This window comes from Notamacropus eugenii, chromosome 5 (genome assembly GCF_028372415.1).
Source record: "Notamacropus eugenii isolate mMacEug1 chromosome 5, mMacEug1.pri_v2, whole genome shotgun sequence".
Classification (NCBI taxonomy): domain Eukaryota; kingdom Metazoa; phylum Chordata; class Mammalia; order Diprotodontia; family Macropodidae; genus Notamacropus; species Notamacropus eugenii.
In genome coordinates, this window is record NC_092876.1 from 288,538,701 (window position 1) to 288,559,805 (window position 21,105).

The 21,105-nt window shown below is 36.2% G+C and overlaps 1 protein-coding gene across 3 annotated transcripts in view; it reads right to left on the minus strand.

The window, feature by feature from the left end:
* The window catches only part of ARHGAP15 (Rho GTPase activating protein 15), an 831,062-nt gene that overhangs the window by 285,658 nt on the left and 524,299 nt on the right, over positions 1-21,105 (minus strand). For all 3 annotated transcript variants that reach the window (XM_072613186.1, XM_072613188.1, XM_072613185.1), the window contains exon 10: positions 16,650-16,748. In XM_072613186.1, coding sequence (XP_072469287.1) covers positions 16,650-16,748 — 99 coding nt within the window. The remainder of the gene's footprint in view (positions 1-16,649; positions 16,749-21,105) is intronic.

Sequence of the window (21,105 nt, forward strand, 5' to 3'; positions counted from 1 at the left end):
GGTAGTATGAGGTAGGACTTGAGCCCAGGTCTTCCTGACTCTAAAATTGGTTCTTTCTAAAGCCTGTCTTTCATGATATTGTATGGGGAAGGGAAATTTACATTTTTGAAATCCCCTGGAAAAAAGAACAATTCTAGGGAATCACTGTGAAGCTTATTAACCTCAATTTTCAGGAAAGTTTCCAAGTATTTGAAGGGCTGTCACAAATGGAAGAAGAATTAGACATTTTTTTTTTTTGTTTTGGTGGGAACAGGGAGGGGAAGGTGTTCTCCCTAGATGAAAGAAGTAAGATCAGTGGATGGAAGCTGCATATGGGCAGATTTAGATTTGATATAAGGGGAAAATTACTTCCTAGTTATTAGAACTTTCCAAAGTGGAACAAATACCTTGGATTGCCAAGGAAGGATTGCCTTGGAATTTTGTGGGTATGCCTTCACTGGAGCTATTTAAGTAATGACTGGATTACCAGTCTATATTGCAGATAGGTACTCTTAGACAACAACTGCATGATCCGTAGAATCCTTCCAACACTAAAAGATATAACTGGAAATTCCAACACCTGGACAAAATCAATCACTGAATGAACGTAGGATATACCCACTCATACACAGAAGCAGTCTCATGCTGGAGACAAGTCATGAGAGATGAGGATATTGAATAACTGGGTACATCAATAAGCACATGGGGGCCTGCTACCACAGGTTCTACATTCTTAAAAGGAAAGGCAACTTTTAAGGGGTTAACAATCACTTTAATCAAACACATGTATCATTCCTTTAACCAAGCATATATATCATTCACCTAGTTCAGGGCAGTCAGCACCCTGAACTTCAAAGAAAATACAGAGAAATCAAAGATCAACAGACATGGCTTCCTCTGCCTGACCCTCAGCAGACAGCTCCAACTGTCTGACCATAGTTACCAGAGAGGGAAGCACTGACATCTGGGATTTTCAAGGCAGGGGGCTCCTTAGCGGCTTCCCAGAGTCCTCCTTTGACCAAATAAACACTTCTTCCGAAATCTAAGCCCCAAAGTAAAACCGAAGCTCAGAGTATTTATACCTTTTTTAGAGCCAGAGGGCATCCCAACCCTTGAGAACCAGTGCCTCATTAACAAAGGTGTGGGCCTTCCTACAAATCTTCCCCAATCAAACTCCCTTTAATGCGCAGGTCCACTAATAGGTGGCAAAGATCTTTAATCACATTAACAGTACAAATACATATACTGTTTCTAGTTAAAGAAACTTTTGTTTCTGTACTTTACTCCTAATAAAGACTCTTGATCAAGGCAAGATTTAATCAGAGGCATTTGATTGTGCTAAAACAAAAACAACAAAAGATCCCACTTTGCTTGCCATCACTCTGGGATGCCATGGTGGTTTAAGAGTCAGAGGCTGAGACAGAGAAAGAAGACTGTGCGTCAATTTCTGAACTTGTAATGGAGAATGACCTCGAGGTCAAAAAAGTGACAGAAATGAGGCTCTAAACAAAATGAAGTAAACTTTAAGGGATGAGGGGTAGATGCTGAGTGAGGGAATAAGATGGAGGATCAAAAAGTGGCAGAGGCAAGCAATATGTATGCCAACTCACTTTTTTTTTGGCCCCTTGTGTTAGGGGTATGAGAGAAGGAACAGTCAACCTAGGAGAGGAAGCCAAGAAACTTAACGTTTCAGGAGAAAGCTTAGGTTTCATTGACCATGACAAAATGGACACAATAAGAGAGGAAGAAATGGGAGTTTATTATGAATAGAGGAATAGAGTTTATTATGAATAGAATCCAGGGGATGCAGTGGATTGGAGAAAGACATGTAAGAGAGCTAGGTATGAGTTTATTATGTAAGGAGAATGCTTGTTAAATGTGCTTTATGAACTGAGAGAAAGATTCCTAATAACGTCATTAGGGCTCTATTTTTAGCTGTGTCCTGATCTCTTTATCCTGCTTCTCCTACCTTCCTTCCAACCACCCATCTCCCACTTCAGCTTCTTTGGGTATAGGTCTTCCCCTATTAGATTGTAAGCTCCTTGAAGGCAAGGATTGTCTTTCAGTTTTTAATTTGTATTCCCAGTGTTTAGCACGGTGTCTAACACATAATAAATAAAATAAATGTTTGGTGACTTGACTGGATTTGATTAAGAAGGATGTGGAACATTTATGAAAGATCTGGAGGGGAAGCATAAGGATCAAAGGCTCATAGATCCAGAGCTAGATAATTAAAGTCTATTTTGAAGACTAAATATTAAATATATTGTAATTATAATATAATATAGATATATTAAATATTTTGAAGATTAAAAATGCCTGTTCCTATATTGCACTTATACCAAGTGTCCCAGGTGGTACAGGAACACTGGTCAGGCAAAACAGTGGGAACTATGGAAGCTGATGGGAGAGATGTATGATGACCATAGGAAGAACAAGGAGAGCTCATCATCCCAATTTAATCCCCAGCTCTTTAATGCTGCTTTTGGATCTGATTCAAATTGTGTGATTCCTTATGAGCTACCTATAGTTCTTGAGGGCAGCTAGATGGCACAGTGAACAGAGTGCCTGGCTTGCTTGGAGTCAGGAAGACACTTTGTCCTGAGTACAAATCTGGCCTCAGACACTAGCTGCATGACCCTGGACAAGTCACTTAACCCTGTTTGCCTCAGTTTCCTCATCTGCAGGGAGGACATGGCAACCCACTTCAGTATCTTTGCCAGGAAAACCCCAAATGGGGTCATGAAGAGTCTGACAGACTGAACAACAACATGCCAATTTCTGTAAAATATTCCTTGCAGACTATCATTGTCACTCTTTCACCATCTCTTCTCCAGGTCTGAAAACTGTTAAAGTACCTTTAAATCTTAAAATGTGTCTTAATTATTCAGCTCTTAATCTATGATTCTATGATTTTACTATCTCTGTGCTTCTACTTTAAATCTTCTCCATATTCTCTTTCACTGTCAAGTACTAGTGTGGATATAAATACTCCAGAATTATGCTATCAGCTTTTAAAGTCAGAACTAGCATTCTTATCTTCAAGAACAAAGCCGAGATGAAAAATTAATTTCAATGATATCTGACTGCTCCCTACTGCAAGAGCCAAGAAAATCTAAAATCCTAAATGAAGCTGAAGTTCACAAAAAATCCTTTAAAAATTTTATGTGTGTATGTGTGTGTGTGTGCATGTGTGTGTGTGTGTATACACACAGACATTTTTTAGTCCTGTTTGACTCTTCATGACCCCATTTGAAGTTTTCTTGGCAGAGATACTAGAGTAGTTTACCATTTCCTTCTCCATCTCATTTTACAGATGAGGAAACTGAAGCAAACAGAGTTAAGTGACTTGCCCAGGTTCATGTAGCTAGTAAGGATCTGAGGATGGATTTGCACTCAGGAAGATTTGTCTTCCTGACTCCAGGTTTAGCACTTTATCTACTATACCACCTAGCTGAATACATACAGACATACGTACATGTACATGTACGCATGTATGATGTTAAAACCATAAGAACAAGGAAAGGAAAGACATTATTTGGGGTAAACTGTATAATATTGGTAAATTGTTGTCCTTCATTTTTGAAGAGGATGAAAATGACATCGCTAAGCTAGAGTCAAGTTGCAGTGTGTCCGACTGTGGCTAATCAGACAAATACAAACTCGAGAACGCTTTACCACAGGTTGGGCACAAATAGTCCACGTCAGCTACTTCAATTCTGTTTTGTTCATAGAGCACAGTACCTTCTCTTATGTGGGCACACCAGACTGGGTGGTTCTTGTCAGTGTCTCCCATGTCACACAATGAATTCCAAAGTTCTTAAGGGAGGCTTTGAGAGTCTCCTTATATTGCTTCTTTTTGCCACAATAGGAGTACTTGCTTTGTGTGAGTTCTCCATAAAATAGCCTTTTTTGGCAAGCATACATTTGGCATTTGAACAACCTGGCCAGCCAACTGGAGTTGTGCTATCTGCAGTAGAGTCTGACCAGATATTGAAGGAAGGAAGAATTATTCTATTATTTTGTTTCCTTCATTTCCAAAAGGGAGAATAATTTCCAGACAAATTCAAAGTGTGAATTGCATCATCTAATAAGGAAGGATAGATTAAGAGAGCATCTGACTACTCCAAATGCATCCAAATATCTAAATCCAGGTTCTATCTATCTGTGTCATCCTGGGCAAGTAATTTCCCTTCTCTGGACTAGTTTCTGAATCCATAAAAGAAAGGATTTGGCCAAATGGCCTCTGATGACTCTTCTGGTTTTAGTTCTAAGATCTTATGATTTCATTATTCATGGATTATGTTCCAGGAATGTGAAGTAATTGCCAGATGTGATTTCAGAAAAATTTGCCACAATCTTTGTGAATTTTTTGAACAAAAGAAATTTTGTGCAATTGGATATAAACATATGTTCCACTTTTCAAACATAGGAAGTGGAAAAATCCCGGAATTTGCAGGTAGATCATCTTTGATCAGCATTTGTCCAAAGTGTGTTGAGGAATGGTGTGGTATCACTTTGGAGGGAGATTCCTCACAGCGTGACAGACGGTATCAATTGAAATATACTATTCAGTAAACATAAATAAAAACCCTACTCTACTCTGTGTAGGTCAACCCTATCTGTAGTACTGTGTTCATTTCTGGGTGCTGCTTCTAAATGGTACATAGAGCAATAGAGAATACCCTGAGAAGATCTAACAAGATGGTGAAGAGTCTGGAAACTATTTCATATGAAAAATAATTGCAAGAACTAGATTTCTAAGGTCCCTTACAGTCCTAAATACTAGAATCCTGTGATCTTTGTGTGTTTAGCCTGGAGAAGGAAAGGCTTGATAGATGCTTTCACATTTTAAAAGGCCATCATGTAGAAGAAAGATGTTTGTTATGTGTTACTCTAGACAGAAACCAATGCGGAGCTAAGGGTGGAAGTTAAAAGGAAGCTGATTTGAGTTCAGTATAACAAAGAACTTCCTTCCTAATGAGAGTGGTTCCACCAAGGAACACAGCTGCTTTGTGAAGTAGTCAGTTTCCCACCCCTGGGGGTGGTATTTAAGCAGATACTGGATGGCCATCTGTTTTGACCTCATGAATAAGCTATTCAATGTTCAGGTTTGAATTAAGAAGTTCAGGAAGTGACTACACAAGGGACTTACAGTAATGGAGCAAAGTGGGATTTATCTGAAGGATCCATAGTAGCAGGTATCATTCAGCAGCTCTTTGCACTGGTAGATGCAGGCTCAGAAGGCCCTTCCTGATATTTGCAGAACAATCAGTCATGAATTACTCTGAACCCCAGTCACCTAACTATTCTAGACATTTGCATGTCTGTCAATTAAAACCAAACCAAAAAAACCAAGAATGCGCAGGTGCTAATCAAGACCATTCTCCTAATGCTGGAGGACTCACTGAGCCCTAAAGCAGAGGACACTGTATATCCCAAAGGGAGGCTGGATGGAAAAACACTGGCAGAGTCCTCTTGACTTCTCCTGGGACAGTCTTGCTCAATATACCTCAAAGAAAGGCAAGGGACTGGGAGAAACTTGTGACTTGTGGGTCATTAATCATTTCTCTCAGAGGCAGACTGAAGGAAAGCGGAACTCAAAGCATATACTTAATAATTATACAAGTAGTTAGCCATACAAAGAGTTGATAAAATAAGACAAATGTCAGTCTTTAATACTTCTTTGATCAGAGATGGTGTAGAAAGGATCTTTGCATAGGGTGAAAAGTATATTTAATAAAGTTTAAGGTCCTTTTTTTAACTATAAGTTTGATCCTATAAGCTATGGTTAGGATTTTGTGGGACTGTTATGAAACAACAATTCACTTTCAGTGCCCTGATGTCATTTTATATCACAATCCACTACAGAGGTCTTCTTTTTACTCCCTGAAAGATAGAAGATTAGGGGAAGGAACAAAATCTCAATATCTCTAGGCTATTTTTGTTGACCTTACAAAGACTGCTATTACAAAGAGTACCATTAGTTTGAAATCTCATAGGAAGAAGCAATCACAGACATAGTGAAAAGTTCATCAATGCATATTAGCTGAAAAAATGATTGTCAGTGGAGTTGGGAGCCAATTCTACCATTCTGGAGAGGAAATTGGAACTATGGCCAAAGGGCAACCAGATTGACATACCCTGTGATCCAGCAGTACCACTGGTATGTCTGTATCTCAAAGAAATTTTTTTAAAAGGGGAAAAGGACCAATTTGCACAAAAATATTTATAGCAGCTCTTTTTCTGGTGGCATAGAATTGGTAGTTGAGGGGATGCCCCTCAATTGGGAAATGTCCGAACAAGTTATGGAATAACATTGTAATGGAATACTATTGTGCTGTAAGGAATGACGAAGGGGCTGATTTTAGAAAAATCTGGAAAGACTTAACAAGAGCTGATGCAAAGTGAAGTGAGCAGCAGCAGCAGAACATTGTACACAGTAAAAGCAATTTTATACAATGATTAACTATGAATGACTTAACTATTCTTAATAATACAATGACTGAAAATAATTCCAAAGGGCTCATGATGAAAAATGCTGCCCATATACAGAGAAACAAATGATGGGGTCTGAATGCAGATTAAAGAATACTATTTATAACTTTTTTTTTTCATTTTTTTCCTTTTGGTCTGTTTGTTCTTTCATAACATGACTGACGTGGAAATATTTTACATGGTTGTACGTATATAAGCTATCTCAAATTGCTTAATACCTTAGAGAAGGGGGAGATAAGGGAAGGAAGGAGAAAACTTGGAACTCAAAATTTACAAAAAAGAACGTTTAACACTATCATTCCACGTAACTGGGGAAAGTAAAATACTATTTAAAATATATATTATCTAGCCATGTCTAAATGAAAGGTTTTGCCTTTTTATAGTTAATGGAGTGGCATCAAGTTTTGTACTACATTTTGTCTTTTGCTTGATGATGTATGCTTCTGGCCCTTTAGGAAATTCTTTTAACTCAACAGGATATCATTTTCAAAAGACCCTGAGATAGTGGTCAAGGAACTGATGAGTATGCTCTTGCTGTACATATACAAGGATCCATGCAAATTATTTTGAGCAACTTTAGAGAGTCATTGTGAAGGGATGAATTGAGAGGAAACCTAAAGAAGGCTTGTGTACCTACTAGGTTACAAAGGTTACCAAATGAAACATCTGGAAAAATGTGTGAAGATTTCTTTTAGGGAAATACAGACCAAAAGTCACCATATAATCTCTTTTTCCTCAGTAGCACATCTTTGCAATACTGATATTTGCCTTGTATAGCCACAAGTCCTGGGACAATATAGTTCCTGAAGAACTCCAAATGAGTATATTACCCAGAGGTAAATGGAGAGGCAGGAGGCAGATGTGAGTATGCTGCGATATATTATATGCAGGAAATACAAAGGAGAATCAGAGGAAAAGAAGCCAGCAAAGAAATATCTGAATCAAAAAGATGGGCTGGTCAGGAAGCAAGAGTGAGGAGTATCTGATGGAAAGCTTGTGTGTTCTAGTGGTATGGTCATTGGTGTCAAGGGAAATTTTGGAAGGCACACAACAGGTCTGGTCAGTCTACCTTGATGAATTTATGGTAGGTTATGGACAAGAAAAGCCCAGTTTGGGTAGACAAGGATGGTTGACAATCAGTATGGTTGAAGGAAATATTCACATTGATGAGATTATAGGTGAATTGAGGTATTTGAGAGGGCACTTTGTCTAATGATATGTTGATTGACATGGAGGTAGAAAATTGAATCAAGAAGGTCAAAATGTTCTTTGGGAGTTGGCAGATTGAATATGGCACCAATCTAGGGTCAAGTTTCAGACCACACTGAAGAAACTGTGCAAGTATCTAACCTGTTTGGCAAGGAATCCTCAGCCTGGCCTTGAAAAAGTTTATTGGTGGATGGATCCAAGCCATACTTGGCAAGAATAAAGATTTGATAAAATCATCAAGAGCCACAGCATTGGAATTGAAGCAATGTTTATTGGGACATACGTTCTGGAGGAAAGAAATGTCTAAGGAAAAGATAAATTCAGGATATTTAGGTACCTGGTGTATTGTGACTGGAGAGGAAATGAGAACAAAATCGTTATAAAATAAAGATATTTGAGGGAAAACTTCAAGTATTATAACAGTATTAGACAGTTGCAAAGAAACTTCAATCAATCAATCAATCAAGTTTTCATTAGGCGTATCTATGTGCCAGACACTATGCAAGCTGCTGGAGATACAAAGCCAGAAACTATCCCTAATCAAAATGATCTTCCATTCTAATCAATCATTTGAAGAGCTAGAGTTACATATATTTTATTTCTTCTATAACTTCACAAACTAGAGATTTTTTTTAATTATATGAATTATATCCAAATATACTAACTACAGAGATCTACTGTTTACAGGGACAATTTTTCTTATTTCACCTACAGCCAAAGTCATCATATACGAATTATAATGTTTGAAATATTACACATTTTTTGTACCTTACTAATTCGTATTCTGGAAAAAATCGTATATTTTTATTTCAAACCAGAAATCATTTTTGTTATGTAAATGGGATTGAAATCACAAACTTCTTTTGTTTTCCTTTTTTTACTAAAAATTAACCTAATGAAATTCTTTTTATTTTCTTCAGGTTTTGTGAATATTTGCTTCCAGGTTAAATTTTATCCTTCCAAATTTCAGCCAAGAATATTTTTTATGGTTTCACTATTAAGTTCTGAATATAGGAATTTACAGTGGAAAACTTGCCAGACCCAAAGCTCTCATTGTGTAAATGACATGATCACAATCCATTGCTGCATTTTCCATCTTAAGATGTTGGAGATGATGCATTATTTAAATTCTTCTTCTAAATTATTAGAAAGTAAGGTCCTACAGCATTGAGGCTGCTCTGTTTCCCTTCCATTGACTCTTAAGGAAAAGTTGCCTTAAGAACCTATATTACTAAATGATAAGGGTTAGAGGGTAAACAGAAATGAGGAGATGAAAATAATAACAATGTAAACTTCAGGTTTGGAGTTCATCTAACAAGAGGTGCTTATCTTCTACCTTCTTCTGGATTCCTAAGCTTCTTGTTTATATGATTTATATATTACGAATTTATATCATTTATACTACCTGGCCTTGTTTCTTAGGAAGCATCTGTTTATTTAGCTGTGCGTTCCAATTTGTTCTCCTAATTTTTATGAAATAAGTGATAAAAGAACTGCTGTGCATATTTAAATATAGGTTAAGGTCACTAATGGTTACCAATAAATGGAATTTTCAGTGTACAAATAGCAATGACTGTAAATGTAACATGAATATTTAGAAACTGCTTGTTGTGATTGGCAGTGAGAAATATAGAGAAGATTTCTTTAACTAGCAAAATTATATTTCTTTAGAATATCTCAGGCAGAGCAGTAGGTATCAGGTAACTGACAGAGATAAGCAACTGGTTCAACTGCTTGTTTTCTCTCCATTATAGACCTCACAGGCCTGTGCTTTTTTTTTTTTTAATCTTTTTTGTATTCCAAACTTTAAAACAGAGAATTTCTTTCTCTTTCTGCACCTTGTCATTTCTGTTTTCTTTCTCTTGCCTCTTCCCAGTTCTCTTTTATATTCTCTTGATGTTTCCTGTTTACTCCTTTAAAAAAAAAAGGACAAAAAAAAAAAACCAAACCTCTAGCTCTGAATGTGGCTTTCCAGCAGACACAGAGGCCCCAGCATGAATACCCCAAAGAGCCAGCTCCAACTTGGCCCTCGCACAGCATGCTGACTAGCTTTTGCTCTAAGGAAGGTGGCAATCGTGGGATTGTATTAGAGAGGAATGAAGTAGATACCCATCATTCAAAACTGGACAGAGCTTAATTTCAACTCAGAAGAGGAAAGCAGGGAATATACTCGTACTTAACTTCAGATTAAACAAAGTTCAGGGCCCCTGGGAGCATTTTATGTTGTTGTTGTTGTTCAAGACACAAATATTCCCTTATGGAGAAAAAATGCTTATCTTGAACTGTTGATTTTTTTTTTTTTTAGTATGTAATTTTTATCAGTTTGTTTTGTTTCTGTTACTTTTTGTTAGCCTAATGCTTATAAAACTAGTAAGCAGAATTCTCCCTGGAATGAGATAGAATCATAAAAGACTTTGAGAATCTTGTCACAAACTAAACAGTACAAATTGCACATTCTTCATGGAAGTATCAGCGTTCAGTGCGTGCTTGGATCCAACTATAATAGATTATCCCAAAGTGGGAAAGAATGAACAATACAAAATTAGCAGAACTGGGAGCTGAGAGCCATGTGATCTGCACTCTCAGGGTAGTGGATTCTAAGGCAACTGGAAACAAATATGCAAAATGATGTTATAGCAATGGACTACTTTGTAGGTCCTGCAGAAGAGTGCAAGGGAAAGAGCACAACATTTGGAGTCAAATGACCTGGGTTCAAATCCTAGTTCTGTTACTTACTACCTGTTTGATCCTAGGCAGATCACTTAACCTTTTATCTCATTTGTCAAAGGAGGGGAGTTGGATTAAAAGGCCCCCCAAGATCCATCCCAATTGTAAATCTATGATTGTATGATCATGTGGTAGCAAAATTGGCATGACCTTCTATGGTTATTGGTAATATCATTACATTAATTATATAATATTATTATATCAATTATAAATATATATTATAATACTATAAATAATATTATAGTAATGACTCTGAAAACTGTATATTTTAGGTATATAATTCCACTTTAGAGAGTGGATATGCAGAACCTTGGATTTTATCAGCTTAGGGAATACCTATGCCACTACCAGGAAAGGTCTCCAACTCTTATGCTGCTCTCTTCAAGAGTTCTGTGGAACAATAAGAGGTTATTGAAGTAGGGTTTTACAATGCCTGCCCTAGAGCAAGAATGTTTTCAGCGATGCCACTTGAAACTTAACTTTACAAAAGGCTTTCTATGGCATGTTATATTGCCTTATACACATATATACATGCACAGAAGATCTCTGTTCCATTCCAGTTCTCTACCTTCTATGTAAATAGTATTAATAGTGTCATAGTATTCACATCACACAAATGACCCTCTCCCACACTCACTCTGTGATGTAGCAAACTGGGTTTCTCTCTGTTCCTCACACATTATCCTCCATCCTCCCATCTTTGTGTCTTGGTGATGATCATCCCTCACCTCCATACGGCATTGCCTCCTTACGTCTACCTTACAGAATCGCTCTCCTTTTAAGATAAAGCTCAAATATCAGCTTCTTCGTGAAGCGTTTCCTTTTCTTCCACCCTCTCATTTTCAGATGCCCTCTTTTCTCAATTACTTTGTATGTATCTTTACTCATTATCTTTATATTCTTGCTTTACAGATCCTTTTTACTTGTGTACTTGTAAAAGGCATTATTTCATTCTTTGTACTTTTATATTCAGTGTCTAGCACAACGCCTGGAACATAGTAGATGTTAAATAATTAATGAATTGACTGACTGTTTTTGGGTATATGCGTTTACCATTTATAGGTACATGTATGTACTTTAAAAATATAATGCTTAGTAAAACAACCAGAAGTCTCAAAGTAAATAACAAAGATACGTATAACTAGGCAAATCTAATTATTTTACATTGTCAATACACATATTATTAAGGAATTCTTTCCACAGGTCTTCAAAATCTTGTTGTACCAGAATAGGAGTTAAACAAAAGGAAACAGTTAAGGTATGATAATACTTTTAGCTCTTCTTTTTTCAGGTCACTATAATCTACCCAAAGATAACTAATTGTTCAAAGTAAACATTCCACTCAGACCACAAAAGGAATCCATTACACAAACATATAATTCACAGTCATTTTTAGTGGGTTGTAAACAGTTTGGAATGAGCATAAAATGGGACAAAAATCAAAGTGAGCATTTTGAAATGAAAAAGTGTTTGCTACAAAAGGTCAGTCCCTTTGCTTGGCAAACTATGTAGAAAAGCCTGGGAAAATGCTGATCACACAAGCAGTGAGGGGATTTTAAAGCCAACAACCTCCCTGTTTCTTTAAACAGACATCGGAACCTATAACTGGATCCTGTCAAACAAATGACAGCAAAAAAATATAACAGCTGCTAAGAAGTACAGTTGAGAGATAAAGTTTTCTGAGCTAAGGACCTTCTCAGAAGTGGACTAAAGGTCTTTCTTAAATCTTTAAGGAAGGTTATGGATCCCAGGGTGGCTTTTAGGCTCCAAGTCAAATATGTAATTTTGTATATCATTCCTGTCACAGCATTTTGTGTTCCAGGGGAATTAAAAAAAAAGAGAGAGAAAGAAAGGACAAACTTGCTATTAACATCTGCAGAGCCATTCAGCCAAGCAGCCTATACCTGTAATCACTGAAATTGATGATGTTTTATCATTTTTAGCATTGTTTGAATAATTAGGGACAACTTAACCTGTTTTTTAAATTGGAGGGGGGGGCAGGCATTGTAAAACCATATTTCAATAAATGAATGCCAAACTAAATAGAATAAATTTCATTGGCCAAGTCATACCATTCCATTACAAACTTAAAATATCCTAAAAGTGCAAAAAACCAGGTTTAATGAAGAAGTGTGTTCTTTCTGTTAGCATATTGCATCACTATGAAAACAACATCTCTTGTTTCTGAACTTTGTGCATGGTATACCCTCAGTATAATGGCTTTGTATAACAGCTAGATCATCTACCTTTCAGACTGAGTTCTTCTAATGTCTCTCACTTCAAGTGTCTTCAACTTATGGGACAAATAAATGATCTGGGAAATGCCTTGTATAAAAATAGAACTTAAAAATCATCCCTATGGCCATATCACAAAATCAGGACCAAAATAATTTTTCTACCACCTCGAGTTTATTTTTCCATCCTTGGGATATAGAGGCTTCCTTCGCTTTTAAAGTCAGATTAGTTGAGACTCTAGTACCGTGTCTATGTTTGTTCTTTATCCAAATTAGTTAAGGGAAAGCTGTCACTATCTTTGTTAACAAAGAATTATGAAAATTTTTTCTGTGGCTCAAATAAAATGCACCACATTGTTTGTGGTGTTCTGCATTTGGCTTAAGTCAACCTGATTTTTATCTTGAGGGAGGAAGGCCAAACATATTTTTAAATTAGTGTTTTTTTTTTTGTCCCTCTTATGTTAATATAGCCGAACACCTATGATCTATATGAGAGGGAAACACAAACTACCCACAAGTTTTCAGATGAAGCTGTATGTAATCTACTTCTCCCTTCTCTCCACTCGACTATCACCTCCATTTAACCAACACAGATGTCATCCAATGTTTCAATGCTTTTTGCTCTCTTAAACACTTGAATGTACACACACACACACACACACACACACACACACACACGATAGATTTTACAATGATAAAAATAGATTGTCTAGAAATCAATTGGTAAAGGGAAAAGACCTCGACTGTAAATTAGGTTAATTTAGTTGCCACATAAAGAAGTCAGGCATGGAAAAAGCAAAAGAGCGATGAATCAAGAACAGATCATGTCTTTACAACATAATCTCTTTCTTTTTACAATCCAAGTTTTATGTAAGTTTCCTAGGCCAAGTGGTGAGCAGCTAATATCAGAAGCAGTAGAAAGGCACTGAATTCAAATGATAATAGATGGTAGTGTGCAGAAGAATGTTGTGGGAGCTTAGAAGTAGATGGAACGCAATCATGATAAGAAACACAACAAATGAGTTATCCACTAAATTGGTTTACATTCGGCTCACTAAGACCTTTCCTTCTAGGCTAAATTAAAAATGTAACTAATACCTTCTAACCAGCAATGAATTCGGAATGCCTCTTGGAGCAAATGATGGATACGATTTCTCTATAAAGGTTACGGAAGCATGAACAATTTACTTCTGTTTAGATCAAGCAGGTAAAACAAAAAAATCAAGCTGGTGAGATCTCTTTTTCTGATAATGTATTATTTTAAATCAAGCATGTAAGTAGCATTTCTTGGTTTAGTTTGAAAACACAGATAATTTTTTTAAGCAGAAAAAAAGATTTTTCAAAAAAATTTAATAAAAAAAGATTTTCCACAACACTTTACGTGCCAGCTGCACTAAGTATTTAGGCCATCTCAGTAAGACTATGAAAGTAAACATACAGTTTTCATTAAATGTGCCTTTCCCATAATTGGTACATAAGTATTTCCCATGACTCTGCAGTGGAGTATTTTGGCTGGAGGAATATCTGGCCATTAGGAGGAGGGTTTCAGATATGTTGAGTCCCAGCCATGCCGAGAGACTTGGCACCTTCCTATGCTACTTCCTAATACCAACCCTAGTATAAAATGTCATCAGAAGCCTGCATAAACATTGGACTTAGCTTCACATAAATTATTGCTGTCCTGAGATAGTTGATGCCAGAATTTAGTAAAAAACAACACTTTGAGTAAATAGAGTTGGAGTATAAAAGTAAGAATATTAATCCAAGAAAATTATCATAGGAAAATATAATAAAAACATGCATGCAAATATTGTGATATGAGGTTTATATTGTGCCCCCTAAGTTTGGTTTTTACTTAACATTTTCATACAGTTCTTTCAGCCAGACTGAAATAATGTTCCCTCAATGCATCTATGTGTCTAATGCTTTATATTCACATAAAGACTTAAAATTTACATTCTCAGGCATTATTTTAAACCATGTCTTTGGAACTGATTTGGGTTTATAAATTAATTTTAATATTGTACACAGATGATAAAATAAAAACACTTTATATGTTGTCTAACCATAAAGTCCATCTTCCTAAAACTTAGTTCCTTCTTACTGTCTTCTCACTCCAAAATATGAAAGTATGACCGCATATAGAAATGACAAGTAGGACGTGAACATTCATATAGATGTAGGGATACTTAGAAGTGAATCCAATTCAATTCAACAATATTTACTATACTTAATATAGCATATTAGGCATTGGACATACAAAGACAGAATCCAATAAAAGATCTTCACCTCAAGTAGCTTGCATTCTCCTGGTATAATATAACATTCACAGAAGTAAAAGCAATGCATACTTGAAGTGATACAAAATGATCTCAAGAGGGAGAGCGCCACAAAAAGTCATATGGAGGAGATGACACTTGGACTCAGCCTTGAAGAAAGCTAAAGATTCTATGAAATATTATATAGACATATATCTCTGTGAGTGATTTAGGCTTTCTCTGAAATTTCTGTTTGGTCGATTTGGGGTTCAGGATAGTATTATGCAGGCAGTGAATTTTGGAAAATGAGGACAATTATGATTCTGATTTGGGGGCCACTTGAATGGTTTACCTATTAAGTAAGGAATTGCCTCTGTTTCATTAGTTGCTTTTGGCTATATTTCTAAATATAATCTATTATATATAATGTCAAAGTATCACAAAATTTAGTAAGTCATACCTTTCCTTCTAAGCGCTGCATCACTTTATTATTCCTCATTGATTGCTTCACTCCTGTCCTTCTTTTCTTACTTTTTTCTGTCTACTTTTCCTGATCTCTGCCCTTCTCTCTGATATGTTGATTTGCTCTTCCCTAAAGCTACTCTTTCTCCTTTTTTTTCCTACCTATTACTCCCCTTTTTGTTATTCTCTCATTCCCCTACTGATCTGGAGCTAGCAGAATCCCAAGGTGGTCCTTACTATATAATTAAAGTGTGAATTTCCAGGAGTTGGAAATTGCAGGCCATTTTTATTATGCTTCTATAATAAAGCCAGGTAACATCAAGAGAATTAAAATGGCTCTTTTCTTGGAAGATAACTTGATAAACATTTCCCCCCTTGATTCTATTGTTTTGATACTGGAAGCTGAAAATGGGAATAGGTTCACCAATTCTTTTTCTGAAAACACCTCAATCTTTTACATGATATATATTCCCCTAGATCCTGGGAATATGTTGTAAACTTGTAACAGATGGTGATGAAGCTTCATATTTTTATACAATACATTTTTTTAAGATTCTGCATCTAGTGTATGTATCTCTCAGTTAAAATGACCTTCGATGAGTGGAGTCATAGTAGGAAAAATAACCATACATATATAACTGAACAAACCACAGATATAGTAGAGCCGAAATATTTGGGTCAATTAGAATTTTTTCTGCTCTTTCTTCAATGAGATGCAATGATTTCAGGTGACAATTTTGAACAAGAGAATCAAAGGTCATCGTAACACAGAAGCTACAATATTCATCGTTCTAGGAAGATAGTTAACCATGTACTAAATGGCAAAGAAACATGTGCAAGAGAGAATCTCACTGTTTGCAAGTTTGGGTGGTATTTGCTTTAGTTGGGTAATGTTGGGGACTTACCAAAAAATGTCCTGGCACAATATCTACCAGGGATCTTAGCATGAATATTATGAGGGTTCTAGTACTATGATTGCTGACATTTTATGAATGTTTTAGCATTGGCTTGAAAACAAGAAGTTTGCAATTGATTCAACAGTATGTCAAACAGACAAAATATTAAAAAAATGAGCATTAGCGAGAATTACTAATGTCCCTATTGTAAAAACAAACTAAACCCAATATGAAACTTCATCCAGTAAAAAAAAAGACGCACGAAAAGTTGAATTTTAATTGCATGACTTCCCAGGCAAATCAAGTAGATCTGTTAACTTAGAGCATCAGATGAAAAGGCGGCTGCAATAACGGGGGTGAAAACTACTACATATTCAATTACTCACCTCTTTTTTCAACAGCCTCAATGCATTGCTTGACAAACCGAGGTACTGTGGAATTTTCACGTTCACACACCTTGTGTAGATGAGAGCCAAAAATTTGATCTATGAAAGAAACAAAGATGAGCTTCAGTAAAATCTATGCCCGTCTTCTGTAATTTGATTCTACTTCCATATCTACATCCTTATGGAATCTCCATTTTGTACATCAGTTGTTTTTGTTTATTTAACTCAGCACTGTCTAATGTAGTCATACAAAGACAACAACTCATTCATGTAATCTGAAACAGAAGAAAATTAGACCAAATGACTTTTGAAGTTCCTTTCAATTCTGAGTTTTAACATTTCTAAACAGTGGATAGAACCTTGACCCAAGAGCCAGGCAATGAAAATTCAGTTACAAATTATGTGAGGCTGATAAGATAAATCACATTTGCTCTTGGCTTTAACTCTTCCATTTGTACACTGATACCAACAAATTTCAATAAGATTCTCCCAATGTAAATACACACACACACACACACACACACACACACACACACATCTTGAGGACAGAGACCTTACTTTTTTAAAACATGTTTGCCACCAATAACATTTTACTATGTTTCTTACTATGGTGCATAATATATGTAGCAACATCAACTGCTAGTATTTTAAATGTGAAGTCTTCTTCTAATGACCAACAAAATGGCACGCTATTGAGAAAACTAAACACACATTATTATCCTCACAATAGTTAAACTAACAGGCAAAAGAAAATGGGAACCAACTGGAATGATGTCACAAACGGTCTTCTTGGAGAGACCAAGGAGATTGCTGAGTTGTATTTTCCCTTACTCAAAAGCAACAGGCAACATTTATTAAAAGTTGCAGTTCTCTTGATGAGCATGAGCAGAAAGACTACTTTGAAAATAATTGAAGCTTATTCACTAAAATATTTTAGGAGATTAAGTAGCAGTGAGAGTTTTAGGAGGATGAAATGATCCAAGCCAATGGAACACATACTTTGATGTTGAGGTGGGCATAGGCAATACTATAAAAAGATTTGTTGGAAAATGTGGCTCAGGTTTCAAAAACAATAGTAGCCAAGGGCTTGTAAACTCAGAAAATCCATGCCTATATATCAAGAATACTTTCAGAAGCACTGGCCAACATCATGAAAAAAAGGGGAATTGGGTATATTTCAACATTTGGAAAACGCCTAGTTTCGGATGTGTAAGTACTATTAGAACCATCTCTCTGCCACTGATCAGACCACAATCTAGTTGGAGAAAAGGTTAATATCAGCATCAAAGTAGAAGAATATAGATTGAAAGACCCTGGGGGTTGGGTTGCTCTAACTTCTACTCCATTCAAAAAATCAGCAATTCTGAAAGCAGGAAATGGAAAAAGGTAAAGACATTTATCATTTTCTATGAAAGCTTAAATGATGAAATACCCTTATGATAATGTTAAAACTTGTTAAATACTTGGGCATGACCTATTAGGACACATAAGAAATTTTTGTGTGCTTTTTAAAAAATCATTTTTTCAAAAGAGAATACATACTTATTCTTACTATTTCTCTAGATTATCTATGATCTCTATAGAGATAATCTAGTAAAGTGGAGAGATGGGCCCTCAAGGTCCCTATAGCTCTAGATGTCTGATTCAATATGCCCAAGAAAGAATTCTAATGGATTGACTTTATAGCAAGTTAGCTAGATTTCTTCTATCTGTCCCTCCCCCTTCTTTTAGCTCTATCCCTCCTTCAATGTGCGGTTCCAGGTAAGCTTCCTCCAAGATGATTTTTGACTGTGCAAATCCACAGAATCTCTTTCCTCTGAACTTCTGTAGCTTTTTCAAAACTTTTCACTTAGAATTTCACATACTAAAATAAAAATAGATAAATATAGATATAGATACAATACTATCACACTAAATAAGTTGAAAGGACAAGAGACCTTGCTTTATATAGTTATGTATCCACAGTGCTTGTCAGGGACCATAGTTTATGTATCTTGGTAGCTTCTCCCACCCCATCATCTAGCTTGGAATCTTGCAAAAACTTAAATGCTTCAGTCAATAAAAGTGATATTCCATTACCTTGTATGTTCCACATTCTGGTGATAAACTTCTCTCAACTTGGCTAGACTGGTCCTTGAACAGGCATACAGCTGGGTACTAAACTTCCCTTTGTAGCTTGGCAGGATCTGCCAAAATTCTACTTTGTCATTACTGATTTCAAGCACCCAGGGATATTGCCACACCATGAGGGGCATTTCTTGCATAAAGCAGATACTTAATAAATGGATTTTGAATGAATGAAGTGCTACCTATCTGGCATTTTCATATGGACAGAGAACTCAATTGGCACCCAATGACAAAGTTAAAATCTAAAAATGTATTAAGACCTGTAGATACTTCTGATTTTCTAATTAACAAGGAGATGGGGATAGGGAGGTAATGGCAATTGCACTTCTCTACCTCAGCCTCAAGGTCTGCCTGAGATCTAGGAGTAGTAGTACAATGTGGAGCAAAGAAAGCCCATTAGGAATTATCCCCATCATCCTTTTTCCCCATTCTTATAGCATTTCACCTAAGGGAGCAAGCCTAGATTCCCAGAGATCTGAATATCCATCTAATCTCCTAAAAGTATTTATTTAGAAAATTTGTCTTCATGGGGGTGTGAAGATTTTGGAATCCCCTGCAAATTAACATGGCTTTGGCTACCACCATTATTGTATCTTCATTCTATCATTTCAGCACTCTTACTCAGGGTGGCAGGCAACACATCGGTTGGAAAAATTCCATTTTCTGCAATTTTTCTTTGAAAGAATCTTTTGGTGAGAAAAACAAATAGGCCTTCCACATGACTGCACTTATGAATCATGTTGTTTACATAATGAATTAGAATTTAACTAGGAATGCTGGTTTCTAATCTTTATGCTTTAAAACTTTCAGACTATTTAGGTTGCTCACCTTTAAACATATCAGCATAACCAGGTTAAATCTCTCAGATTACAAATTGCCTTTATTCTCTCTCACCTCTGCTACATATTTTTGATAAATGGTAAAAAGAGCACTCAGTAATGGGAACTTTGTCAGTTAGATTCCAATGAATCAAACCCATGAGGAAAACCACTCAATAGAGGCAGTTAAATGTTCAAATAATGTGACTATGTTATCATTATTTACCCAGAGAGACAGTCTTCATATGCTTTTCCAAATGACACTCTTCTGAATGCATAGAGGGTTTTTGCAGTTAATAGATACTAGTACTAGTACCACTACTGCCGCTGCTGCTATGTTAATAAACCTTAGGATGCTAGAGAATTGGAGAACCTGATGCAGTGGAAAGAGTGTTACCCTTGATGTCAGAGGACTTGAATTCAAATCTCAGCTCTGCTACTTACTGCCTGTGTTACCTGGACTCAATTTCCTCATCTTTGAAATTAGAATGTTAGACTAAATAGCCTCTGAGGGTCTTTCTACCTCTAATTTTAAGATCCTACAACTCTAAGACAATTCAGATCACCTCTTGGTCAAATTATATTGACATGACTTGCCAATGATCATCTACCTTCTGATATATCAATCCTCTAATCTTGGTCATCTTGTTTCAGCACTTTCGGTGCAATAGTTATGCACATATCATCTTCTCCTTCACCCTATTCCTCATTGGTCAAGTTCTGATCTCTTCTGTTTCCTCGTCCATTGCAAGGTCCAATATTCTTTGCTCTATGAAACTCTCACTCTGGTGTTAAAAAAAATACCCTACATCCTTGAATGTTTCAGGGAATATTTCTACCACCTCTTTGTTTTAATGGTAATCTGATTCTCCTCAGAGATGATGGCATCCCTTGCCAAATTCTCAGTAGGCTACAGTCATTTCTACTCCTCTGACTCAAAAGGTCAGGATAAGATGTAAGTATAGTCCTTGATTTTCTCTGTTGTTTCCAGACCATTCTTTTACTACTACTAATCTCTCAATAATGCCTCTTTTTTTTAAAGGATCCATATAACAAATTCATTTGTCCTTTTTTGAAACATTTGGACTTTTCCCTCAACTGTGCATTACTCAGATTCAACTATCTAAGATCATTTTATAAGGTTACCTTCTATTCCTCAAATCCAGTGAATTTTCAGTCCTCATTTTCCATGACTCCTCTGCCTCTTTGGACACTCTTAACCATCTCTTTCCTATTGGATATATTCTTCTCCCTTCCCTTCTGGAATGTAATGCTCTTAAAGATTCTTTTTCTTCCTCACCAACAACTTCTTTCCTGTTTCCTTTTCTGGTTCTCTGCCTTCTTTCTGGTCCTTAGTGTCAACATTGCTCAATATTCTCTCTGGTTTTCTTTTTTATTTCTCTGTTTTCTCCTTCTCCTGCTCTCTATTTACTACTACTACTACTTTAGCATTTATATGTTAGTGCTACGAAGTTTGCAGAGCTCTTTACAAATATTACTTCATTTTATCC